Consider the following 25,690-nt stretch of genomic DNA (forward strand, 5'->3'; position numbering starts at 1 on the left):
GATGCGACAATACTGCGTGTGCAGGACGAGCCGTGTCATCGCCGCCGCAGCAGCGGTGTCCAGTGTGTCGATGGCGAGGCGAGGCGAGCATGGGGTCTTGCAGATGTGTGCAGGCGGTTGGCGGGGAAGGACAGCGTGATAAGTCATGTGGGCCAAAATAAACTCGGCAATGAGCGCATGGTACAGCTTGGAGAGAGCTCGTAGCTATGCAACATATAGCAGCCGGCCTCGTTGCGTGTGAATGCTGTGCCACCAGCAGTATTGTGCCGCTCACGCTCCTGCAAATTGGCTCGTTCATTTCGCATCAATAGTCCCCGACCGTTGCGCGGGTCTTGAGCGTCTTGTTGAGGCGGCAGCTCAACACCTCCGCCCAAGTCCATGGCATAACATGTCCCGAAGCTTTTCGCTTGACGCCGCCACTTGGAATGATTTGCACGCCGACGACCTCGCTCGCCTCTCTCCTCCTCTTCCCTCTGCCTGCCAGAGTCGCCGTGAGCCATTGACCACCCCGCCGTGATGGCCGGCAAGGAAGATGTCTACTGCACCGTGAGCCTCGTGCCCGCCGCACTCGCTTCGTCCGCTCTACTGACACCTCGCCCAGCTCGTGCTCAACGATGGCTATTTACCCGGTATGCCTCTCCTCCTCCACCTCCTCCAACTTCGCTCCCGCCGCCTTCTGCAATCACGCGCCTGCACCGAACCGGCGTGTGAGACGTGCTCCCCGCTAAGACAATCGCAGGCGCGGCCGTGCTGGCCCACTCGCTCCGAGACTGCGGGACGAAGAAGAAGTTGGCGTGTTTGATTGACCAGGAGGCCCTGCGGCATAGCACAATGGAAGAGCTACAGGTAACGCGTCCTGCAAGAGCCCATTGGGCAATTCGCGAGAATGACACGTGCAACAGTCTCTCTACAACTATGTTATTCCCATCGAGCGCATCGGCAACCCACATCCGGGCAACCTGTATCTCATGAACAGGCCCGACCTGCTCTACACATTCACCAAGATCAATCTCTGGCGCCAAACACAATTCCGTAAGATTGTATACATCGACGCCGACGTCGTGGCACTGCGAGCGCCGGAAGAGTTATTTGACATCGCAGAGAGCTTCGCCGCAGCCCCAGATGTCGGCTGGCCAGATGCCTTCAACACGGGAGTTATGGTGCTCACACCAGACATGGGCGAGTATCATGCCCTTCGTGGCCTAGCCAATGCAGGAGACAGCTTCGATGGTGCCGACCAAGGTCTTCTGAACCAGTACTATGAGCATCGTCCGTGGAAGCGATTGAGCTTCAAGTACAACACCACTCCGAGTGCCAACTACCAATATGAGCCGGCCTATCGATATTGGAAGCACGGTATCAGCATGGTCCATTTCATTGGTAAGGAGAAGCCATGGCATCGCGGCAGAGAACAGCATGGTGCTCCTGCAGCCTTTCAAGAAATGAATAGCAGATGGTGGGCTGTGTACGATCGGCACTTCCACGTCTCGGTGAGTTCAACAGATCATTGGGATATCTTGTGGCTGAGAGATTTCGTACAGACTTCCGATTACATTCACGGTCAGCGACGCGCGACGACGGAATATGTGCAAGAACACCAACCTGAGCCTCAGCATGTACCCCAGAAGTACTACGCCACCGGCTATCCAATTGCAACGACGCAGCCAGCGCCACCTCCGCAACGCGAAACGCAGGTGGCATATGTGCAGGGACATGGGCAGCATCATGCCTCGCATGGCCACCAATCGTACCAGCAACAGTCGCACGACCATGCACAAGAGCATCATCCCACAGGCACCGCGACCCCGCTGATGACAGAGCCAGGCGAGCGTGTAGAGAACATTGATCAAGGTCGTGTTCAACCCGCCCCGACAATCGAGCAACGCAAATTTTCTGCTCCGCACATGGAATGGGATGCCACCAGAGCTGCTCCTCCCGTGCAATCGAAGCCTGAAGCTGCGAACTTCCCGACGCAGACCTACGAGTTCAGCTGGGACCCAGCCCCGTTCCGAGCTCCACAGGCATATCCGCAGCCGCCCAGAGACATGTATTACGAGGTTCCGCCGCCTCCTGCCCCACGCAAGGTAGAAGAGAAACCGAAGGCAATTTTCCCATGGGAAGAGAGAGAAGTGCCGAAGCCGACACGAAGGTTTGTAGACGACGAACCGCAACCGCCGCCTCCGGTCCTGGAACCGGAATCCGCCTACATCGATGAACTAGAGGTTACTCCGGACTCCAAGGCGGAACCCTTGACACCCACCATTCAAATAAGGGACGCCGACCCATGGGCCTCATTTGGACAGAGTAAGAACGCGTGGGACGACGTCAACGGGATCAACTCCTACGTCCGTGCTTTGACGTCCTTCCAGAAGAATCGCGGCAAGGTACAAGTCGTGGAGTCGAACGTGCCGTCGACTGGTATAGCCGCGCCAACGAATATTCTGTCGCCCACTTCACAGTCCGATCCCGAGGATCTGGTCCAACGGGTCGAAAATGCACGCGGGCGACGAGAATCTCTAATCTTGACGGACTTTCCCTCCGCAATTGAGCGGCCTTCATTACCTGTGACACCAGCGCCTCAAAGAAGAGTGTTCTGGGGAGACGACCGCGACACAACGAGCGATCTACCACCTGCCGAAGGTGTACCCGACCAAGCCGATTGGGTACGTTGCATGATGTGTGGTTCTATCGTGCCTGAAAAGGCTCTGCAAGTCGCTGCTTTTACGCGTTCGTTATTGCAGTCTTGATTTTCATTGTCCCGCTGCGCGGCGACTGGCATCTTGGCTTCCTGAAGCAATGCTTTACGACTCGACGACATTGGCGATTGATTCGCGGTCTTGACTTGCGATTGCTGCGATTCCCGCGTCTTTCTTATCCACATGCTAATTTTTTCTATCAAGGATCCCAATGTTCGTCTAGAACAGCTTCGGCGCACCTCATTGATTGGCCCTGTCGACCTCAAGCTTCCGGACAAGAAATTGGCCGAACGCAAAATGCCTGAAACCGCTGTGCCAGTGCCGGAAACCACTTTCAATGCATCGCACGTGTCTGTGAGCAAAGAGTCACAGGCAGCACAGCCCGCAGGTGACGACACCCAACCGGCGCTGTTGAGCGGTGGAGGTAGCCCACACGGTCTGGATGGGGCCAATGACACATCGAGCAATGTCGTCAGCTCGACAATCAGCAAGAGCGAGTCCGAAGCGACAGCAACGTCGACACAGACGACAAACGCAATATCTACTGCACTTTCATCAAGCCAAATGGATGATCGATCGGGTGCAGTCACGATGCCTGGACAATATCCCGGGAGCCAGAATTCTGTGGCTTTTGTTGAGCCGAATTTTCAGAAAGACTTGACCGTGGACGAATTTGAGCACAAGGAAAAGACTGGCGAGGATCCACTCAGTCCAAAGCAAGAGGGTGGGACACTTTAGGAGCGATTTCGTTGCCTGTTGTTTGGGTGATACGCGGTGCTTTCTGCCGGTTTCCGTTGCATTCTCAGTCTCTTCATTTACGATGAACATTTCCCTGCGTGGCCAGTCTGGTGCAGCATATTGAGCGTTCATGTCTCTCCTCCCACCAGCGGGAGTGATGACCGGCGTGCATCAGCATCTCTGTATAAATAGTACTTACTTGAACAGTGGGAGTTTCTTTGACATAGTGGAGGGTATTGGTCGGCAAGGTTAGGGGGTGGCTCAGAAATTGCATCGTCGGTATTTGAGATGAGAATAGTAATCTCAACAGTGTTCGCAATTGATCAAATATTCGATTGTTTCCACCTTAATGGTTGAACAGGTAAGCCGGGAAGTGTACGCACTGGCAGCGTGGACCGATCTGGGAGTCTGAGATGCCCTGATGAAGCAGCTGAATGTGTCTGGGCAGATCTATGGCAGCTTCCTGCATTCGTGCCGCAGCGATCGCACTGTTAATCGGACTTGACATCAACCCGGGTAGAAGATTTGTCGGCCATTGCGAATGTCTAGACTTCTGGAGTGGCCAACGCACGACCGGGACAGACTACGTTAGTGTGGTACAAACTTATGCAGGTTTGGTCGGATGTGGACAAGGCACCAAAAGCCGCTTCGAACAATCGCTGCGGCTCATTCACACCTTCTCCCCGCTGGTGCCCTTGGACGTTCTGGAATGTGGTAATGATGGCTGCTGTTCCATCGAAAAGGATGCACTAGGTCTGGTCTCCTTTGCTTCGAAGTAAGACATTGCCGTCCTTGCATCTAATGCGCGCCATCCATCGTCCATCTGTCTGCTCGAGATGAAGCACGTGTGACCATGTGCTCTCCACATTCAGTCTAAGTGGGTCGTTCGGTCTAGTTCAGCCTCGACCTCAGCCTTGTGTTGCTGCATTGGTGCCCTGCACGTCGATGAGGCTGAAATTCGGCCTATTGGAATATAGCTCAGCCTTTTCCGCAGCCTTGTATGTCTCTGCTTCATCGGGCTATGTCCCGAAGAGGCTGCACAATGGAGGGAAAGCGCGGACTCACTCGGACGCCCTCCCTCCTATTTGCTTCTCTTGACCTCGCCGGCCCCGAAAGGCTTCTGGAGAGCATGGTCTAGATTTTTGTAACTCCTCAGCCTCACGGAATCGCATGTCTCGCGGCGTCGAGAGGGCGGCCGAGGTCGTGAGAGGACGATGCCTTGAAGGGGTAGCCTGAGAGGCATGGAGCAGTATAAAGTGTCGGTCGAAGTCCTCGAGAAAGAGACCAGCAAGACAACAACATCAATCAATCGCCAGCCGATTACAGCACAACAGCTCTCACAAATCAACAACAGCCCGCAGTCCAACAGCAACCATGCACAGCTTCCAGCAAATCATCGCCTCGGCCATCTTTGGCCTCGCGGTCGCAAACCCAATGGCTCTCAACCCAGCAGAGTAAGCATCTCCTCCGATCAAGAATTCCAACGCAGACCTAACCACTCCCCTCCTCACAGCTCCTCCAACCTGCTCTTCACTCGCCAGGCCGAACCCAGCCAAACCATTTCCTGCCCAAGCATGAACGGCACCCTCGTCATCTCGAGCGGCAAATCCTTCATCGTCGAATGCGGAATGGATCACGCAGGCGGAGACTTGCCCAACCAGCCCGTCTACGTCAACAGTCTCGCACAGTGCATCAGCAAGTGTGCTCAGAACCCTGCATGCGTGGATTTCACGCTCTCGGGAGCTGCGTGCTACATGAAAGGATCTGTTGGCCCAACGGTTTATGGTGGAGTCAATGGCGCTAGACTTGTGAATGATGAGGGTGCTGGTGAGGTTTACTTGACTTGCGGCACAGTTGTGTAATCCATAGGCTCCATTGAGATGGAAACCGCATCGGTGTTTTGTTCCGGGGGTTGGGTTGTGGCTTGGTGGAAAGTGCAACTGGAAAAAAAGGTTCATAGCTTATCGCCTATGCGTCAAATACCACGAAGCATTGAGCCAAGCAACACTCACAGATCAGATCTATGGCCCAGCTTCGGCACGTCTTGTTCCTTGTAGGCGAAGCAAAGACCCACTGTGCTTGGGATGCTTGGCTTCAAGCAAAGAACTGTGGAGAGGCACTAGACCCCAGGTGTTCTGACAAGGATTGGAACATCAGTCGAAACTCGACTGATCAAAAAAGTAAAGAAGATATGTCTAGAGAGTGTCATCGCAGGAACTCGTTATTGTACATGTGTTCGTCAGAATAGCAACCTTTTAGCCCACATGTCCACATCCAACGCCGTGAGAATCCAATCTCGGGGCAGCACGCGTCGATAGAAACATCAAATCTGATTCCGTAGCATTAGCATTATGCTGTTCTGTCTGTCTTTATGTCCAACGCCAATGCATTTATGCAACCATCCACCACGCTCCGCCGACCAGACCAACGATCACCAGTGCGGATATGATACCAGCGCCTGCGCGATCCGCAGCGGTGATAGCACTGGGAGGTGCAAGCGGATTCTTATCACCGCCAAGACCAACGTTCAAGTCGCCGGCCTTGGAAGATGCACCAGTCTTGTTTCCGAGAGGTCCTGGTACAAGATCGATCAGGTTGCTCTGAATGACTTCGAGAGCATTCATCTGTTGTCCTACACCCATGCCTCCATCGAACACGCCTTCGGTCCACTTGGTCCCGCAGAATTGGCCGGTGGCACCTCCAGTACATGTCTTCGCAGCAGCTTCAGCAGATGCAGCGATCAGCGGAACAATAGTGTCGTGTGTCCAGGGCGCAACTTTGGTCGTAGCTGCCATCCATCTTGACAGGTAGGCTTTGAACGATTGCTGATCCACGTTGCAATTTCCGGAAGGTTCGCAAGCCACCTCGTACATAATCTGACCTTGGAAGAAGATCTTGATTGCGCCGTCAAGCATACCTTGGGTACGCTCGCGCCACTTTGCTTCATCTGCTGTGCCTTGTGTCTAAAACCTGTCAGTACATAGCATCGAACCAGGTGAATTGATAAAACTTACGAAATTCCACATGGTCGCAGCGCCGTAGAGGAAGACGCCAGCGTTGTAGGACCATTGGATGTGGTTCAGCTCAGTGCAGTTGAGCGTATCATCAGAACCGTCGTAGACAAAGTATTCATTACTGATAAGACCGACGCTCGTAGTCCAGTCCCACATGCGGCTAGCCAGATCGGCAAAGGTGGAGTTGCCCGTATAAAGGGCCAGACGAGCGCCTAGATTGAAATAGCAGCCATTCGAGATGGCGTTCTTGTAGTTGTAACCGTTGTTGAATGTGAAAATCTGCCATTTGAGGCCTCCGCCACAGGATGTCGTGTCCCATCGTACTGTCTGAGAGTTGAAAACAGCTAGAGCCAGTTCTAGCCATTGTGGTTTGTCCTCTGGAGGATTGGGAAAGTTCGCTTCGGCTGCGGTCATGGCGGCAATACCTGTACGCATGTCAACACATCATGTCCCAATTCCGACATACGGAGAACGCACCCCAGAATGCCTGATCATCATTACCCAACGACTTTGACTGGTTGGGAGGCATGTAGTTCTCATCGGGTCCGACCTGGAACAGCATAGCCTCTGTCGTGACGCCATTGTATGTCGAGTCGCCCGTATAGTACCAGTAATCAATCATTGCGCCGAACATGGCACCGGCTTCCCACCAGTAGTATGGGCCAGGGAGCAGACCTGGAATGCCTCCAGTCACGTTGCCCTTGTAGAAGCTCATCATGCCATCTGCGCATGTCCTCGCAGCTGCTTTGATGCTACTCTGATCGTTGAGATTCAACTCGATGGCCGCGGCAGAGCGCGCCGCCAGCAGCGCGCCGAGCACAGATGCCGCCTTCATGGTCGCGCGACGTGAGCGTCGAAGGGGCTATGGAAGCGCCGGACACGGCGAGTGATGCGATGAGCGGGCGAGTATCGTCGGAGGATGAGGGTATGGCCGACGGAGTCTCTTCGCTGCAGTCCCAGGCGTTGTTCGGTGCAGTCTTGGTAACGCGCAAGCCTTTGCCAGTGTCGCGGCAAAACAGGCCACGGAGGTGGCGGAGCGACTTGGCGCTCGTGAGCTGGGATCCAGAGGCAGTCCAGGCGGCGGACAGATAGCGACAGCGGATCAGTGAACGAGCGGAAAGGCGTGAGACAGATGTCAGGCGGCGGCGGAGGAGGGCGGAGAGTGTTGATGAGGAGGAAGTGAGCGTTCCTGCAGTCCTGCACGACGGGACGATGCTGCGTCGCAACGAAGGCTTAGCGCACGTGCCGTTGGGAGTTAACTAGCGTCCACCAGTGGATCTCGCCCCCTGGGGCTCGCTTGTTGTCCTTCTGCAGCCAATCGACGCCTTCAGCCCTGCGCATCTTCAACCTGGCGCACGGAAGAGCGCTGACTTCGCCTCCGCCACAGAGCCCATTCCTAGCATCTTCCTCGTCTGTATCGGACAGAATACGGCAGTGAATTGCAAGCCTTGCGTATCGGACAGCGCATGTGTACGCACTTCAGCCGCGATTGACGGGGATGATTTGACGTCTCTCCAATCAATACGCTCGCCCAATGCCGGCCACTAACGGAGGTACGAAGTCTGCGACTTGGCTCCCCATGTCTTAACATATTCACTCGATGGTTTGTCCTTGACGCCCTGCACCTTCTGCACGACCACACGAGTCGTTGTGCACTGCATGCGACACTTAAGCTGCACGCCACTGCGTTCTCCTTGATCGTCATGCCCAAACAAGACATTTTCCAAGAGAAAAAACGAAAGATTCTACAAGCACTGAGTAAACCGGACGACGAATATACAGACTCGTCGCCCATAGGCGCTGTTGACCCGAACATACGACAGCTCGTAGACCAAATCAACGAGACTGATGGCTATGTCACAACGAGTAGCTGCGCCGGGCGAATCTCCGTATTCCTGGAAGGAGCCGCAAAAGTGAAAGATGACAGCGGCATCGACGAAGGCAGGACTTCTTCATCCGCTCAAGGCAAGGGTGGTGGCAGCTGGCTTTTCGTCTCGCACGACCCGGTAGACGTGCGAACTGTTCAAGAATACGGCGCTCTATTCGAATTATTCTCACTGCCGAAAGATGCCCGCAGATCTTTCCCGTCGGCAGACGAAAACGTCAGGTTTGTGCATTTCAAGTTCGAGCCTATGGTATGTGGAACATTTCACTTTCTGTTTGCTTTCTCTTCTCATCTGTTACTCAGATCCTCCACATTCTCACCTCTTCTCTTGCGCACGCTCAACACTGCCACTCAGCAGCCATGTCAGCTGGCTTTCGCGAATCTGGCATCGTAGGCGTCACAGGCTCCGAACCCACGCCACATGTTGCTGTGCGCACGCAAGGTCTCGCTTTGGAGAGTATCATTGCATATCAAGACAGTGCTGGGGCCATATGGCCAATGGTACCGGAACAGTATCTACTGACGCTTTTGAATCTTGCGAATCAGCGCTTTGTCGCGAATGCGGAGAGGAAGGAACGTTTTGCTCGCAATTTGCTACAATCTAAGGGGGAAGATCACAGAAAAGGTGACGCGGGTGACTGGGAGCCTGCAGATGTTAGGCGAGAGAGGAAGCGAGCTGAAGGTCTAAAGCGGAAGGAGGAGCTACAGAGACTGCAGCAGTCAGGGAGCGCAGAGCTGGAGAAGGAACATCATGACAACGAAGTCTCATAGCATTGAATCAACGTGGAAGATACCTGAGGGCGTGGAATTCTCTGCACCTTAGGACATCAAAGTGATTGGGTTTGTACTACTTGTGGGCGCTAATCGACGAGATGATCGTCAGGCAAGAAGCAAGACAGGACTAGCGAATTTCGAAGTCGAGCCTCTCTGTTCAATATGTCCACAAGCATCTTGCAAGCCGCCAGAGAAGGTTTCCCTACGTGAAGCTCCATGCAAAATGCTCATGCTTCAAAGCCATCCACTCCTGCCAAAAGGAGCGACAAAGGCAAATAAGCCGCGAGATGAGTTGTAGAAAGCGGTGTTGTGTGCCGCACTCCAAAAGCAATGAGCAATCCTCCAACTCTGCCATGTACTGCGCTGGCTGTTTTTGTTGTGCTCGCCTCAACGATGCTCCTCATTGCGAGGGACGCAGACCGGTCTGAGGCCTAGAGGCCTGCACCCAGAAAGTGTGCCTCAACACTAGTCAATGTCAATGGGAGTCAAGTACTCCTCCACAAGCTTGTCGGTCTTTTTCAGAGCTTTGATGCAGCTCCGAAAGAGCTTCTCAGCGAAGACAGGCGGGACGGCGTTTCCGATCTGTAGTCCGACCATTTGCTTGCCACCACAGAAGCTGTGGTACCATGGAAACCCCTGGAGCTGGGCTTTTTCTTGAAAAGTGAAGTCGCGTGTGCCAGACGGGTGATAATTATTGGAGTGCTTGTCGCGGCGATAACCCCCGCTGGACGTGATGCAACCAATTAGCTGGACATTGGGGTTGTATGGTGCTCGTTCTCCTGGCTCGCGTGTCACAGCGTGCTGCATAACTTCTCTGTTGTGGCCAGGCCGCTGAACCTGATCAAGGATGTTGCGAATCGTCACAAATGGCTTCAGACCTGGGCCGTGAGTGCGCTCAGGCCAATCGGGCAGAGCTTGCCCTGGGCTATGCACAATCGTTAGTAGCTAGAAATCAAACGTTGATAAGGACAAAACGTACCACGAGGCAATGACGATCAACCGGTGCCGACCCTGAGGGTTGCCGTAATCTCGTAATACGTGAGATTGCCATCTGACGTTGTAGTCATTCGCGATTAGGGTGTGAATTTGTGACCGTAGATGCTGCCCGTCGTCCTTACTGAGAATGCCGGTAACCTGTTCCATCGTGACCAGGCGCGGCTTGCACATCTGCAGAAGTTTTCCAAAGGTGCCGTAGGATAGAGCGATATTTACGGCGTCTTTCTCGGGGTTCAGTCCTCTATTGGCTCTTGAATGACCCTGACACGGGAAACTGACGTGCATCACGTCCACGCGGTATGATCCATCTATCTGAACGAAGTCCGTCATGTCGATCTCAAGAACAACATCGCCGCCAAAGTTGAGGCGTAGTGTTTGACATGCGTCGGGCATGTTATCGACGAGATATTCGAGCTTCAGGCCTGCCAGTTCCGCGCCACGGGATGTGCCGCCGCCTCCTGCGCAAATGTCTGCGAATGTATACGTTGTCTTATGGTGACGGCGAGCCGACGACGTGGGAACCGTGGCATTGCCTTCCCCCTTCCAACGGGAGCTTGATTGGCTTGGTAGATCCTCGGTTGCCTTGAAGACGAATTCCTCAACTTCGCCAGTCTCGGGATTCGTAACAGTGATCCTCTCAACGGCATCGCGGGCACGATCGGCTCCTGTCACGGTACCCAGCTCAGATTCACTCAGAGTCAAATCCACCATGCCGTCCACGAGCCTCTTCGGGCGCTTTGGACCCGCGCCACTGGAACGTTGGCTGCTTTCTGGATCCGCCTTGCGCTTTGGAGCGCCGTGGCCGAAGTTAAGTCCCGGGTCAGAATTCGCAAAGACTTCATGCCGCTGCAGGCCGAGACCTCTAAACGTTGCGAGCTTCGAAACTGGATTCAGACCATGGCCAGGGTCGCATTCGTCTCGCTCCAGTTGGCGAAACTGCCAGCCGACGATTTTGTTCCGCTGCAAATCCACCTCTTCGATAAATTTCCATCGACAGGTCAGAGGTCCATTGGCTTCTCTGTTTTCCACACACTCCAGACATGACTGGTCCTCGGCGGATATCAGACCTCTCGTGTGTCTCTCACATCGGTATTCATATTTCTGGAACTTGGAAGCCGTCTCATCCCATGGCGTATTGGTGTACTGCACATCCCGCACTAGCCCGACCTGTCCCAATGGTCGGAAAATCAGGCTCTCGCCGAGCTTTGGAACTTCTCCGTTGTTCGTCATTCGCACGATGGCGCAAAGTTCGTTCTTGCGACGAGGCAGCCAACTATGTAGCTCCCATCCGTGCCGGTTGATGCGTCGGTCAATGTGTCCGTGGCGCTGAAGCATATTGCCGCCAACGAGAATATTGTGTGGCGCCGTGCTATCTCGCACCACGACAGCGATCCGCATAAAGGAGCCATCATCAAGAGCTACGCTTACGCCAGAACCAATGATCTGGTCGTACCGTGTCTCCGCAAAGTCCAATAGCTCATGCCCTGGTGGAGTGGCAACACGCTGCACAGTGGCGAGTGCCTCTGCCGTAACATTCTCCTCGAGGTTCTCGTCGTCGTCACTGTCGATGACGATGACACCGTAGTCGTCATGAACTGGGCTCTTCGAATTTTTCGTGCCACGCTGGGTCGAGTGGGCGTCCGGTGATAGATGCGGTTGGAAGCGCGGAGCTCCTTCAGTTGACGCGCTGTGAGAATTGGTTTTCTTGCTTGACGAAATCACCACGAGTTCATCATCACTGTCATCCAGCATAATTGGTCCGGGCGACATTGTGTGCGAGCTGGCCCGCGAAGATGTGCTTGATCCGAGCCGTCTTAGGGGAGCAGTCGTCTGCTTAGAGGCGGGCGAGATGGAGTGTTCCGGCGCCATGATGAGGTGCGAGAGTTGCTTGCCCGAGTCGGTGTCTTGTCTAAGGCATATGCAAGACGTGGCTTGCAATGTCTGTCAAAAGTCGCGCCGGAACTCACCAAAGTGAGATGTCGGAGGTGGGCAACGCAAACCGCAAACTGCAAAATGCGAAAAGTCAGTGGTGTGGGCGACGAGCATTGTTGAAAGAGGCGCCGAGCAAGGATCGTTTGTGCAGAACTTTGTTTTGTCAACGGTGAGTCGAGCAAACGAGCGCTCATGCATGAGCTCAACGTAGTGAGGAAGGAACTGATGAAGTGGACAAGAGACGTTAGCCTAAGTGAAGTGAAGTCAGATATCGACGAAGACGGAAGCAGAAGCAGCATCGCCTGCGCATGTCTCCTTTTCGGACAATCCAGCAATGTCGCTCCAGGTGCGCGGGAGCAGTGACCTCAATATGCATTTCGAAACCCGCCATGTGAGCTGTAGCATCTACGGCTGTTTCTAGACAGCTGAACAATTCCTGTTGATGGGCGATGGTCGTTGGATGTTGGCGCAAGTGAAGTGAAGTGAAGTGGAAGCCGAGCTCCGCACTCGGCCCTGGAAGCGGGATTGAGCCGTGGGACATGGCAAGGCTTTTTGAAAAGTTTCCGTCATGCTCGCGATCTTACCCTCGAGAACAATGTATCCTCACGCTGCCCGTCACGCAATTCCCCGGCGCGAGCGCTCCTGCTGCGATGCAATCCTCCACCTAGACGCCCGCGCGCAGCTTACCACCGCCTCGCCATCCTCGCCGCCTCCGCCGACCCGCATTCCCCCATAGCGAGCAACGAGGACCCCCGCATAGGTCAAGTACGTCGCGCGTCGCATTTCTCTTCTCCGATTCCATGATGAACTATGGTTTCCATATAGATGTTAGACTGAGCCGTCATGGCATGAAACACCAATACTGATAGACAACCACCCGCCTACCTCACTTTCTGCACGCCGGATCGTGGCATCTGCTAATCATTCGGCTTTGCAGCTTCTTTTCCACTACAACCTACAGCCCCCGCTATAAACCAAGATGTGCGGCATTCTCGCAGTCATCCTCGCCAGCCAGAGCGCTGATGCTGCGCCTGAGCTGCACCAAGCTCTGTACTGTACGTGGAGGCTGTGTCCTTGAGGCTTTGAGCTTGCCTAATACCTTCGACAGATCTACAGCATCGTGGTCAAGATGCCTGCGGTATTGCAACCTGCTCAAGAGGTGGCAAGATGTACCAGTGCAAGGGTAACGGTCTGGCCTCCAAAGTCTTTCAGGAAGGTCGAAGAGTGGTGGACTTGCCAGGCTACATGGGCCTGGCCCATCTGCGATACCCAACCGCCGGCAGTAGTGCCAACTCCGAAGCACAACCGTTCTACGTCAACTCGCCATACGGCATCTGCTTCACCCACAACGGCAACCTCATCAATGCGCCGGAGCTGAAAGAGTATCTCGATCAAGTGGCACACAGACACATCAACACCGAGTCGGACAGTGAGCTTATGCTGAACGTCTTTGCAGACGAGCTCAACGAAACTGGAAAGGCCAGAATCAACTCAGAGGATTGCTTCAGCGCCCTGGAGCGCATGTACAGGAGATGTAAAGGTGGCTGGGCATGCACTGCCATGTTGACTGGCTTTGGTCTGATCGGCTTCCGCGACGCATATGGTATCCGTCCCATGGTTATTGGTGAGCGACAGTCCGAGGATGTTGAAGGCGGGATGGACTATATGATGGCCTCCGAGTCGGTCGCCCTGGACCAAAATGGCTACACCAACATCCAGGACATACTACCTGGACAAGCTGTCATTATCGAGAAAGGCAAGAAGCCAGTCTTCCGACAGGTCAGCCCGCAAGTTGCGTACGCTCCTGACATTTTCGAATACGTCTATTTTGCACGACCGGAGAGCATCATCGATGGCATATCTGTGTACCGCAGTCGTCAACTCATGGGGTACCGCTTGGCGGAGACGATCCAGAAGCAGCTTTCGCCAGAGGAGCTGAAGAGCATCGATGCCGTCATTCCACTTCCAGAGACCGCACTGGTCTCAGCCTATGCCGTCAGCAAACACCTCAAGAAGCCCTATTGCCAAGGCTTCATCAAGAACCGCTACATCTTCCGCACATTCATCATGCCCTCACAACGCGCAAGACAACGTGGTGTGCGAGCGAAGCTCAATGCTATTCCCATTGAGTTCAAGGGCAAGAATGTGCTCCTTGTGGACGACAGTATCGTCCGCGGCACTACGTCCCGAGAGATCGTGCGCATGGCACGCGAGGCTGGCGCCAACAAGGTGTATTTCAGCAGCTGTGCGCCGCCCATCACTCACTCGCACATTTACGGCATTGACTTGGCAAGCAAAGAAGAACTCGTAGCACATCAGCGTACTGTCGACGACATCGCAAAGCACATTGGCGCCGACGGAGTGGTCTACCAAAACCTAGAAGATCTCAAAGCTTCTTGCGCGCAGGAAAGTCCGCGAGGTCCAGGCCAGGAGTTCGAGGTCGGAGTCTTCTGCGGCAAGTATATCACACCTGTCGAGGACTCCTATTTCGAGCACCTGGAACGCATTCGAGGCGAGACGAAGAAGATGAAGGTGATGGAGAAGGCCATGCAGGCCGTGTCTATGGGCACAGCAGAACCCGAACAAGTGCGCATGGCTGTCAACGGCGTCGCAGTCGCTGAAACCGGTGAAGTCGTGGCTCGAGATTCTGGCTCGGATGGCGAAGGACGAGTGCCGAAGAAGGAGCGCGTCGACCGCATCTCGCGAGGCAATAGCTTTGCCGGGACCAGGCCGACGCTGAATGGAGCGAATGGCGATAAGCCGCGCGACAGCCAGGATATGGCGATGCACAATTTGGCTGATCACGATGGGCAGTTGTGATGGGTACCTCATGATGTAGATGACGCAACGCAAGCATAGACAAATGGGTGGGTGAACTTTCTGGTATTACCAGGCGCTCAGGTTGAAACGATGAGAGGGTCGCTCACGCTGGTCACTTATCGATGCCATTCGGTTCGGAGGGCGTCCGTAGCAGAGCTTGTTATCAGCCTCGCAGGGGCGTGTATAGAAAGCAGAAAAATGGCATGCACTGCTACCGTGGCTCATCGATTATGTTTCAGCCTTTAGAATATGGTCTGGATGGAGCAGGTGAAACTTCGTTCTTTCTTGGCTATTTACAGGTACGGCACTGTCTCTGTCCGCGTCTTCTCTCCATTCATAATACAGCGTCTTGAGCACCGATGCAGTCAAGACATGCTGATACATACAACTACCAATCGTCGTCATCTTTTTCGTCATCTGCGAGGATGTTAGTAAAGCGCCTAAAAGTAGTCCGGGAAGATGGCTGAACGTACCAGAATGACTGACTTTGCTCTTTCGAGCCGCCAAAGCTGACGCAAGTGCACCAGCCAATCCCCCTTGCGCTGCATCACCGCCACCGGTCGAGCTCGCTGCGGGGGCTGCAGCAGCCTCAGATCCAGGAACCATGGCAGCACTCCGATCTCGTTTCTCGGTGTCTGATACTTTCTTGAGCCTCGCGCCACCACGAATGTCCGCAAGAAGACCGTCGCGCCCGGGTGCTGCGACTTTCGGTAGCGCAGCGGCGCTGTCTTCGGGCACGCCAGGAGCACGACCTGGCATTGGAGGAGGCGGCGGAGGTGCAGGCGGTCCAGCATTTGAAGTAGGTGGCAAAGGAGGAGGCGGAGGAGGCGCCGCACTTGAGGTAGGTGGTAACGGCGGTGGTGGAGGTGGTGCATTCGCTGCGTTCGGTGGTGGCAACGGAGGTGCAGCTGGTGGTCCGGGGACGGGTCGACTAGCAGTAGGAGGAAGAGGAGGCGGAGGGGGCACCGCGTGCACATCATTGCCAAAGGAGTTCCGAGCAGGTGAGTCTCGAGGGGGAGGCGGCGGAGGCACTCCAGATGGAGCTTGGCTGTCTCGAGGAGGTGGGGGCGGAGGCACAGCGTTCGCCGACCGCGGCGGCGGGGGCGGAACTGGGTTAGCGGGAGCTCGCTTGCCTTCGAACGGAGGCGGAACTGCGAAACGTGCTGACGAGGGAGGTGTGTCCTCAGCAGGCTCTTTCGGTGGTCTCGGAGGAGGTGGTGGACCTGGATTGCTCTGACTTGTAGCACGATTACGGCCGGGCAGTACAGGCGCATGGACCTTGGATCCTGCATCAGCGAGAGGTGGCGGCACTTTGAAGGTCCTTCTTGCGGGCGACTCAGATCTTGGGGGACTGGGTGAAGGTGATGGTGGTCTTTGCACAGCGGGGCCGCCTCCAGCCTTTCTTCTGGACGGCGGCGGTGCAGGTGGAGGCCCTCTTCCTGTGCTACCAGTGTTCTGTGGGCTAACCCTGGCAGCATCGGGAGGAGGCGGCGGAGGTGCTCTAGCGGCGCGTTCCTGTTTCTCAGCCTGTGCAGCCTGTGTGGCTTTGTTTTGCTCCAGGTAGCTTTTAATGAATGCCGAATGTTCGTGAATCTGGTCCCTGGTAATACCCATTTGCATCAAGTCGTCCAATACGGCTTGCACAGCAGGGTCGCTCAAGTCAATGTCGCTCGATTGGGCGGTATTCGCCCTGCTTCTGTTAGGACTGTTGTGCGCTGAGTCGTTAATCTGGACGCCGCGCGGTGGAATGATGCTCTGCGTGGAAGCTTGCGGCTGCGAGTGGTTCTTGTGTCCGAACAGACCTCCTAATCCTAGCTTACTTTTTCGCCCGCCTTGCTGCTCTACAGGCTGTCCACCTGCGTATGCTCCCCCGTTCAGCGACGCACCGCTGGCAAATGGCTTGTTCCTGGTGTTCTTGTGTGCATTCTTCTCCCGTTCATCCATCTTCTTCTTGAACTGCTTCGCCTCTTTCTCATCGGCAAAGCTCAGCCCGGCCAGGCAGTCCTCTAACTCGAAGGTGTGGAAGAAGGTGCGATCCTGGTTGTAGCTCCATGAGTCGAAGATTTCTTGATCCCATATCACACCGCGGTTTGCGGGGGAGACGTCGACGAGTTTGATCCAGAAAGTATTACCGACCAGATCGTTCGCCAGCACGGCCGCTCCCTGCAGTCCTGTGTATGTCCATCGCGAGCGATTCGGGTATGCGACGTACAGCTTCGCAACGGCGACTGCATGAATCTTGTTGCTCGCTTTCGGCACTGTGCGCTTGACCGTCTGCTTGTCCTCTTCGGACAGGATTGAAGGCATGGCGGCGCGGATGTTCGAGGAATGCGGTCGCTTCTGCGCGCGTGTCCAGTGGCTTCGTTGCTGTTCTGTCGGCCACTTCGGTGGGTCCTGCTGGTCCAACGCCAATCAATATATGTCAGTGCCAGCAAAGCAGCCGAAGAAGCTGAAGGCCAGTCGTCGAAGGCTCCACCGGCGCGGGCTGACACAACACCAATGGCCTGTCGCGACGAGGGAAGAGCAGCGTGCAAGCGGTGTACGAGAGAATGAGAGAAAGGCGCTGCTCCCAGGGAAGAATGCCCGGTGCCTGTGGGCGTTGCGCAGCCCTCCAGGCGAGGTTACGTAGAGGCGGGTCCGGCGCCAAGACCTTCACACAAGCATTGCTCACTACGGCGAGGACGATTGCTGACAGCCAGGACACAGGAAGATGGGCGCGCGCAAGTGGCAGAGCCGCAGTCGCAGTCAGCTTACTACAGAAATATCGCAGGAGAAAAGATGTCCCAACTACAATCACCACCGCTTGGAGGCACTTCGTTGCCCAGGCCTGGGTCCGCGGCCAATTCTCCGGCGTCAGCTGGGCAGTGTTGGACAAAATGGAAAGTGCATATACTTGGTCGAACGATCATCACATCATGTATTCTGTGGTGTTGCACATGCTACTGCAAACCAGCAGGACTGCCATGCTGAGCCCATTCCAGCGCTCTCCTGGAGCGTCTAGATGTCATCAATGTCCACGTCGTCGCCGCTCTCGCTGTCATCATCTTCTCCGAAATCGAAACCAATTCCACCTTCTTCGTCTCCACCGTAGGTGTCGGTCTCGTTGATCTTCGCTGAGTCTGGCAGCTCGCCGTACGCCTTCAACGAACGGGCCTCGTCGGCCGAGTACTTGAGGATGACGTCTCCCTTTTCGTCTTGGTAGTCACGCAGAGAGAGGAGGATGATGTCGCCTTGGTTGATCCAGACCTTTTTGCGCAGCTTGCCACGAATGTGTGCCAAGCGCTTGGATCCGTCGAAGCAGTAGGCCTCGAGTCGGCCGTTGCCCAACATCTTCAGGACTTGGGCATATTCTGTCACAGTCAGCGCATGCTCTCGCAATGACAGTAGTATCAGCCGCAGACGGCGCACTCACCCTGGCCCTCCTCCTTGAAGGTCAACTCGCGCTTCTCATTGTCGTTCTCGTTCTTTCCTCGACGCCTGTTCTTTCCTCCCTTTCCCTTGTTCTTAGGCATGGTGGTGCTGCACTTTCCCCCTTAGCTTGGCGTTGATGTATTCGTGCAGTGCGGCTTCGTTGCCTGAAGTAGGTGTTGGTGGTGGTGAAAGAAGTCGGTGTGTGGCGCTGGGAACAAAGATGTGCGAGTGTCCCTCTTTGTCGGCGAGGGGCAGCGCAAGCGCCGAGTGACGCATCCGCAAAAAGTGACTGACACGTGATTGACTGATTTATGCACGTGCACAGCACAACACGCGGTGCAGCAAAGCGGAGAAAGCGAGCTCTCCTGCGCTGGCCGCTGGAATGAGAGTCCAATGCGCCATCATGTAGTCGCAGCTGCGAGAGTGCTCTGCAGCACTTCGCCAACGGCTTTCGCGGGATCCTCACGGCGCTGCTACAGCTCTGTCAAGAAAGACTCCACTGGTCCTGGTCCTGCGCATCTGGTCAACTTCGTCTACGAGCCCTTCCCGCAGCCGTTCAACTGCACCACCTTCACACAGACTCGCGCCTTCGCCACGGATCCCTCTCATCCCTTGTACATCAAGATTCAACGCAGAGTTGCCCTTCATGATCCTCAAGACTTCCGCTGGGTCGTCCGCTGTCCGATGGACGTTAATAAGAAGCCTACTTATAGGCATGCCGTGCAGAAGAAACTACGACGCGCGTTCCGGCATGCTCTGACACAGCGAGGTCTTGACAGTGAAGGGAAGCCATTGTCCGACGCGGACCTTGCAAAGTTGAAGCGCGTAGAGGGGACCGACATCGTAAGCGCCGCACCAGCACCAACGGAGAGACTCAGCGGGGCGTTGTGCTTGATTTTCGTCAACGACCAAAAGCGAGTCCTCACCGCAAAGGGTTGCGAGGTCAGGGCAGAGGCAGAGCGCGTCCTCGATAAGGTGCTACAGATCTGGCACGCAGCCAAGAGAGGGCAGCAGCAAGGCAGAAGTGCTCCTGGTAAGCGCCCATTTCAGGTGCAGCGACGAGGAAGGGCGACGATGCAGCAATGGCAGCTGGGCAAGAGGCGAGAAACACCAGGCTCCTCCCATCCATGATCTCGTCAGCTCCATCGCTGTGCAGTCGTTGAAAGGCATCAGATACATCGATATGCGGTCGTCATTTACTTCACATACCAACGTTCAACACGCTTCTACCTGCGGTCGGCCAAGTGGAAGCTCTGTCTTCCAGTAGCATCTTCCCACCTCTTGTCGACGATCTTGTCGCCTCCACTCGCAACCTCCCTTGTGTCTCCCACAGGCAGAATGACGGTGATACCGTTCTCGGTCCACGGCGGAGAAAAGGCCTCCACATCTTGCTTGAACCACACAGTCACTTCTTTGGCCGTCGTGGCATAGCTCACGGAGAACCTTGCCAATCTTGCAGGCGGAGGTGAGATGCCGTCGTCTTCGTACCACTCATTTGTGTATACTGTACCATCGGACAAGTCCTGGCGAGATGGAAAGATCTCCACGCCTCGCCAGTCGTCGGCAGGTAGGTCTGCTTCATTGACCTTGTCTCCAGGTGCCACGACTTGTCTGTCTTTACCGACAGGTATGGCACCACCGATACGGGCCAACAATGGAATACTCTCTCGCCATGGTGAGGCGATACTGTGCCATTCTCCAGCGCTCAGATACTGAAAAGGGGCGTTGAGGTTCAAGTAGCCAGGGTCAGAAGTGCTTCGCTTCGGGGCATAAATCTTCGCTTCACTGACGTTGGCCTCGTATACTCCGCCGACAAGCAAACTGTCACCAAACCAGTATTGTTGCTCGCCGTCTTTCAAGACTCGACTTGTCCAGACTTCGGAATCCTGCTCGTAGCCCCAACCAACCCAGCGCTGAGGCGGCTCGGCCGTCAGGTGGCTTTTGAGCATGAGCCCGTAAATGTAAGGGATCATCTCGTAGCGTCGTTTGATCGCCTTGCGGATCTCAGGCAGTATCTCCGGGTACATCCAAGGCTCGATGCTGATCGGCAGCGATATCGTCAGCAGCTCTTCTCATTTTCAGACCTTACCGCGACAAGACTTACACATCGCCGACCATGTTGTCATCACCAGTCTTGAAGCAGTTGATCGCGAACCTAGGACTGTGACACCCAAGTTGGACCCAGCGCAACAGCAATTCCGGCGAGGGTTGAGGGCCCTCGAACCCACCGATATCATGGCCGTAGCATTGCATCAGACACACACCAGCATTCAAGGAAAGAGCATTGGCGCCGCGCATGCCTTCCCATGATGTGATGTTGTCACCCGACCAAGTTGAGCACGCATAGCGAAACGTGCCAGCTGTTCCACTGCGGCTCAGCACAAATGGTCTTTCGTGCGGGACGGCTTCCAACAGCGCCTCGTACGATGCTTTACCATGCAATTCTGTGTGCATGGCACGACCCCATAGCCCTATATCTTTTCGCTTTTCTGTGCACGCTTGAACATGCTCATTGTCGAGCGCCATTTGCCAATTGTCATCAGAGATCACATATTCGTTGTTGTCGTTCCACATACAATCCATACCATCTCCGCGAAGTCTCTTCACACCCTCATACCAAAAGTCGTATCCAGCTTTCGAGGTGAAATCGATATGGCCACCATCTCCTGATTCGCCACCCCCTGCACTCCAAAGTCGGGCTACTGCTGAGTGGCGTGTACTGAGATCTTTGAACAGAGCTCCGGCGTCCACTAACCTCTGATACTCGGGATGAGTGCCCAAGATGTATGGTTTGATATTTGCAATGAGACGGATGCCACGCTTTTTGAACTCGGCAGTAAATGCTTCTGGCTCCGGAAAACGATGCCGATTCCAGGTGAAGACGTTCCTCGTCTTTGGCTCTTGCTCAGACATTGTGTAGCCCGAGCTCATCTGAAATCCTGAACAAGGAATATCGTGCTTCTTTACAGTATCCGCCCACTCCATCAACGCATCGCATGCTCTAGGCTCGTCCAACATAGAGTACTTCATACCGCCACCAAGATATCCGAATGCCCATCGTGGGACCAGCAGCGGGAAGCCCACAAGCTCCGCATAGATCGATACAACTTCAGCAAATGTCTGGCCGATGATGGTGTACAGTTCCAGACCGCCATAATCCTGTCTATGGACCTTGTAGAAACCCCACATGCCATCCATTTCTGAGCCCACAGAGCAGTAGCCTCGTGAATGGCTAGTGGAGAAAGTTGCGACGACACCTTCGGGCCCTGCTCGGAAGAGTAGTGGGATCAGCTTGTACATCGGATCGGTACGATGCACATCGTAGCCAAAACAGTCAGTCGCCGATAAAGTGAAGTGCCGGGCAGATAGGTCCATCGGCGCTGCTTTCTCGCCCAGTCCAACATGGAGGCTTCCACGGAAGTAACGTGAATAGTGTGCAGCTCCTAGCAGTAGAAGAGGATGTAAGTCTAGAATTTCGCGTGTCTTATACAGAATATCCAAAGTGGCATGCAAAGTGATGATCAGGAAGGTCTACAGTAGAGTTGTCCCGGGAGAAGATTGAGTGCTGAACTGACCTGGTCCATCGAGGACGTAAGACCGGAATGGAAGATCGGTATGTAGAGGCTGTTGCCCAGCGAAGCCTACAGAAACAATGGGAGTTACATCCCAGTCCACTCTGGCCTCAATATTGCCAGAGGCGAATGTTCTTGACTTGCTGCCGGCAGAAGTGCTTGTGAAGGATCCGTTGTCTGCGCTAGGCTTGTGGGCACTTGGAAATGGTGGAGGAGGATGAGTTTCAGATGTGAAAGTTGTGCGAAAGAGGTCTGGCTTGATAGCTTCGAACGTGAAGTCGATTGGCGCTGGAGTGTCAGTCGTCTGCAGATGTAAGAAAGTCTCGCTCGAGCTGAGCAATGTGTAAGCTTTGGGTACAAGTTCTTGCTGTGGCATTGTTGCAATGTTGAGTGAATTGTAGTGGCGTTGTGACGGAAGAATTGACTCTTTTCATAGTATTTGCTGGCCTGAGGCCTGTCTGTCATCTTGCTGTGGTAGGGTAGGATAATCGCGGTGCTGCAGTGCCAATGGCTCGCGGACAAAACGCCACGTGCTCGGGCGTGGCTCGAACCTTCCCCAAGCACAAGGTGAAGTTTTTATCATGGTATCGCTCGACGACTGTGCTGTGTTCGATGCTCTGAAGATGACATGATAAATGGTATGTCTTCTTTGCATGAGCTGTGATGGCAAGAAGCATCGGCCCCGCCGTGCGTGCTTTCCAGACAGCGGAGCGGGACGCCATCATGGATCTGGGAAGGTGCGGGTGTCATTTCAGACTCTCACCCACTTCACCACTTCGCTCTTAACACTCGCGATCACCAAAATATTCTCCCCACTACCTGTGCAGGCCGCATCTTCGATAGGCGTTCAATGAGAATAAGATCACAAGGCCAGAAAGTCTCAAGTTTGAACAGCGCCAATTCATGTGGCTAATTTCATCATGATATGCAGGTGGACTTGCAACGCAACCCAGTTATATACACATCTTCGTCAGGGGGTGGAGCTGACGCGATATTCATCTCTTCGATGTACAATGCGCAAAGACCATCTTCAGCCACTCCGGCAGCCTCGAGGACACTCTAGCTGCGGACTGCTTACAATTGCAGTCTACCCACGGCATTTCTGGTAAAAGATCCGAACCATACAGCATCGCCAGGCCCATATTCGACGGAAATGGAGAGGTAGGGTGGGATGTTGCCAAGGATTGGGCCGAGGATTGGAATGTTGGTCAATGGCTGCGCAAGCCTGAATGGACTTCTTGATGAAGTGAAAAGGCCTGGGAAGCGCTCGACGGTGCCCTCCTCCTCTCTGTTGAAGCGGAAGAGGCCGTTGGTGGTCGTGAAGAAGCTCATCCAGACATCGCCATCAGCTGAAGGACCTGCAGTCACGGAACCGAAAGCGGCAGGCTGTCATATAAGTCAGTATGAATCGCCATTAGTTGGACCGAAAGCAAGTTTGTACGAACCTCGCCGGTAGGGAAAATCTCGATCTCCTTGGTCTGCAGGTTGATGCGACCAAGGCTGTTGCCGACGAAACCAGAGAAGTACATGAACCCATCACGCTCAGCACGGTTGACAGCAGGTGCTGTGAGTGGGACAGGGACGTTGTATTCCACGACCTCGCCGGTATCCCTCTTGTATTCGAAGATCTTGTTGCCAAGGACTTCACAGCCGTAAACACCGCCATCAGAAGTGACGAAGACACCGAGAGGAAGCGCGAGCGGCGTGGGGATCTGCACCGTGATGGTGAAGTCCTGTGCCTCATAATCAAAATACTGCAGAAGGTTGGCAGTGGTTTGGGTCATCCACATTCCGCCGTCATCGGTGAAGATGTCGTTGAATGGAAACAGGTTACCAAGAGGGCTGACTCTGTCGAGAGAGATAGGTTAGCCTTTGGGATTCCCGATCATATGGGCACAGAAGTGACCACAGAGACAATGGCATTTGTTTGTTGACCACCAATGCGGAAGGACTCACGGTGCCTGGAAAAGCTTGAACTCTCGTGTCGCTGGATCGAACTGCACCAGCTGATTTCGGGCGCCGTTGGTGTTGTAACTGGGCTTCACGTCAGCGTCGTTCATTGATCAGTCCGGACTGGCAAGCATACATTTTACCATCCGCACCTGGACGGATCGCACAGGACAGGGCCAGTCGATCTTGGATCAAGCCTCCAAAGGCGCCATTCAGACCAGGGATTGTGATGTTGCCAATACCTGGTGAGAAGGGAATTGGGAACTCTTCCACTTCTCCGGTTTCGGGGTCGAGACGCATGATCTGGTTGATGAGTTGTTGAACACCCCACAAGGCACCATCTGGACCCAAGCACAAATCGCAGATACCCGAGATTTTTGACTACATCAAAAGATAAGCATATGCAATGCACAAGTTCGCCCATGTAATCGCCACAGGAGAAACGCGTTCAAGCAATCGCACTCACTGGCATTTGATAGAATGTGAAGTCGCCATCCTGTTGGCCGCCAGGAGGAGCCGTCGATTGACGTGTCTTCAGTTTCTGAACAACTTCCTCATATTCTGGCAGTGGCTTGCTCGACACGAGGGTCGCGAGCGCCGACAGGGCAAACACTGCTGACCGCAACATTTTTGATCGTATATCGGAACAACAAAGAAGAGACTCGATGTTTCGGGCAACCAGAACTCAACGACTACATTCGAAACGACATCACAGAACGTGCGCGGAACTTATATGAGCGCAATATTTGCCGTCGGCTGAAAGTGTTGGCATCTGACGATGGTGGTAGAAGCAAGCGCAGTATGTATGAGCTTGGCCTCTAAGCAAAGCATGGCATTACCAAGATGATGTGGATTGCGAATTGGTGTCTTGGACGACCCTGAAGGCGTTGTTCGTTTCTGGGGGCAATTGCAATATTCCACAGCATTTGCTTCGACGCTCCGATATCCATGCACGAGAGGCATCAAATTCGTGCGCTGTTGACGTCGCAATAACCAGCTGGATTCAGTTGTATTTATCTGTTCCTCTGTTCAACGCACTCGAGGAAGTCAAAGTGGTTCAAGACCTTACGTCTGCCGTTGCGGTGGCTTGGTTTGAATCGGTTAGATCAGAGACGATCTCTTGTCGATCGTCTGGGCAAGACGGGGAAGGCCAAAAGCTTACCAGCAAATTCAGCACCGAATTTGGTTCTAGCCGTGCCCAGCACGCCTCTGCAAACAGTATCGGCATATATCCAAAGCGGTAAAAATGAGGAACGGCCTTTTACGACAGCATGCATGTCATATTGCAGCCAGCTGCACAAGGCGCCCATCCGTCAGAGGCTTCTGGCGGAGGCGCTCTACTGACAACGAAGGCCCTGCGTTCGTTTGCGCAACATGCGGCAATTGCGGCGTTTGTAGTAACTGACTTGTAGCACTAACCACCGCCAAGCAGGGCATCTGAGCTTCGCGAGGTATACGATATTGTGCTTCCCAAAATCCCAGGCGGCTGGTTGAGCGGACCCGCTGCAATGGTCCATGTGACGACCGACGAGTGCCTGGATACGCTAAGATAGCTCTCATGCAGAGGTTGCCGGATCTTTCGCCGTCCAAAATGCCTATGTCCAACAGCAAGCAGTCAGTCGAAGCACATTAAGGGACAGTTCTTCCTGTAGTGAGTGTGATAAAGGTATGAACGGATGCCACAACCTTCAAAAGTATGTTGCGAACTACAGGATATTAGGGCTGTAGTACCTAAGTTGCTTGTCTCAATGCACATACTCCATCAGGTCATACCATGAGAGAACCTTAAGCCATGCGACTGCCGATCAGAGAGCGAGAAGGGATCCTCTTCCACTTCTGGCTGCGGAGGTCATGATCAGCAGTGATCCTTGAGGCTCTTTATCTATGCAGCCGTGGCAGTCT

General features: G+C 54.4%; 11 protein-coding genes across 11 annotated transcripts; 5 read left to right on the forward strand and 6 right to left on the reverse strand.

The window, feature by feature from the left end:
* Positions 1-516: 516 nt before the first annotated feature.
* Positions 517-3,434, forward strand: RHO25_001324 (uncharacterized protein; the record flags this gene model as incomplete). The annotated part of the gene is made up of 6 exons (XM_023593931.2): positions 517-546; positions 602-629; positions 740-846; positions 903-1,490; positions 1,542-2,663; positions 2,901-3,434. 6 exons carry the CDS (start codon positions 517-519, stop codon positions 3,432-3,434), a joined length of 2,409 nt encoding a protein of 802 aa, XP_023459280.1.
* Positions 3,435-4,808: 1,374 nt separating this feature from the next.
* RHO25_001325 (uncharacterized protein) lies at positions 4,809-5,296 on the forward strand (the record flags this gene model as incomplete). The annotated part of the gene is made up of 2 exons (XM_023593935.1): positions 4,809-4,888; positions 4,948-5,296. The coding sequence occupies 2 exons, from the start codon at positions 4,809-4,811 to the stop codon at positions 5,294-5,296; spliced, it is 429 nt and encodes a 142-aa protein (XP_023459282.1).
* Positions 5,297-5,824: 528 nt separating this feature from the next.
* Positions 5,825-7,283, reverse strand: RHO25_001326 (uncharacterized protein; the record flags this gene model as incomplete). Its single annotated transcript, XM_023593936.2, has 3 exons — positions 5,825-6,397; positions 6,449-6,873; positions 6,926-7,283. The coding sequence occupies 3 exons, from the start codon at positions 7,281-7,283 to the stop codon at positions 5,825-5,827; spliced, it is 1,356 nt and encodes a 451-aa protein (XP_023459272.1).
* Positions 7,284-8,151: 868 nt separating this feature from the next.
* Positions 8,152-9,104, forward strand: RHO25_001327 (uncharacterized protein; the record flags this gene model as incomplete). The annotated part of the gene is made up of 2 exons (XM_023593937.2): positions 8,152-8,583; positions 8,637-9,104. The coding sequence occupies 2 exons, from the start codon at positions 8,152-8,154 to the stop codon at positions 9,102-9,104; spliced, it is 900 nt and encodes a 299-aa protein (XP_023459273.1).
* Positions 9,105-9,572: 468 nt separating this feature from the next.
* On the reverse strand, positions 9,573-11,873 carry RHO25_001328 (uncharacterized protein; the record flags this gene model as incomplete). Its single annotated transcript, XM_023593938.2, has 2 exons — positions 9,573-10,032; positions 10,087-11,873. 2 exons carry the CDS (start codon positions 11,871-11,873, stop codon positions 9,573-9,575), a joined length of 2,247 nt encoding a protein of 748 aa, XP_023459274.1.
* A 1,141-nt stretch (positions 11,874-13,014) lies between these two features.
* RHO25_001329 (uncharacterized protein) lies at positions 13,015-14,855 on the forward strand (the record flags this gene model as incomplete). Its single annotated transcript, XM_023593939.2, has 2 exons — positions 13,015-13,090; positions 13,144-14,855. 2 exons carry the CDS (start codon positions 13,015-13,017, stop codon positions 14,853-14,855), a joined length of 1,788 nt encoding a protein of 595 aa, XP_023459275.1.
* Positions 14,856-15,243: 388 nt separating this feature from the next.
* Positions 15,244-17,162, reverse strand: RHO25_001330 (uncharacterized protein; the record flags this gene model as incomplete). The annotated part of the gene is made up of 2 exons (XM_023593940.2): positions 15,244-15,272; positions 15,329-17,162. The coding sequence occupies 2 exons, from the start codon at positions 17,160-17,162 to the stop codon at positions 15,244-15,246; spliced, it is 1,863 nt and encodes a 620-aa protein (XP_023459283.1).
* Positions 17,163-17,852: 690 nt separating this feature from the next.
* Positions 17,853-18,367, reverse strand: EIF1AX (Eukaryotic translation initiation factor 1A, X-chromosomal; the record flags this gene model as incomplete). Its single annotated transcript, XM_023593941.2, has 2 exons — positions 17,853-18,205; positions 18,268-18,367. The coding sequence occupies 2 exons, from the start codon at positions 18,365-18,367 to the stop codon at positions 17,853-17,855; spliced, it is 453 nt and encodes a 150-aa protein (XP_023459284.1).
* A 292-nt stretch (positions 18,368-18,659) lies between these two features.
* RHO25_001332 (uncharacterized protein) lies at positions 18,660-19,397 on the forward strand (the record flags this gene model as incomplete). The annotated part of the gene is made up of 1 exon (XM_023593942.2): positions 18,660-19,397. One exon carries the CDS (start codon positions 18,660-18,662, stop codon positions 19,395-19,397), a length of 738 nt encoding a protein of 245 aa, XP_023458291.1.
* A 95-nt stretch (positions 19,398-19,492) lies between these two features.
* Positions 19,493-22,214, reverse strand: RHO25_001333 (uncharacterized protein; the record flags this gene model as incomplete). The annotated part of the gene is made up of 3 exons (XM_023593943.2): positions 19,493-20,306; positions 20,371-21,709; positions 21,842-22,214. 3 exons carry the CDS (start codon positions 22,212-22,214, stop codon positions 19,493-19,495), a joined length of 2,526 nt encoding a protein of 841 aa, XP_023458107.1.
* A 698-nt stretch (positions 22,215-22,912) lies between these two features.
* RHO25_001334 (uncharacterized protein) lies at positions 22,913-24,416 on the reverse strand (the record flags this gene model as incomplete). Its single annotated transcript, XM_023593944.2, has 5 exons — positions 22,913-23,224; positions 23,284-23,686; positions 23,795-23,872; positions 23,925-24,169; positions 24,255-24,416. 5 exons carry the CDS (start codon positions 24,414-24,416, stop codon positions 22,913-22,915), a joined length of 1,200 nt encoding a protein of 399 aa, XP_023458106.1.
* Positions 24,417-25,690: the final 1,274 nt, after the last annotated feature.

Source organism: Cercospora beticola, chromosome 1 (assembly GCF_033473495.1).
Source record: "Cercospora beticola chromosome 1, complete sequence".
In the NCBI taxonomy this organism is placed as follows: Eukaryota; Fungi; Ascomycota; class Dothideomycetes; order Mycosphaerellales; family Mycosphaerellaceae; genus Cercospora; species Cercospora beticola.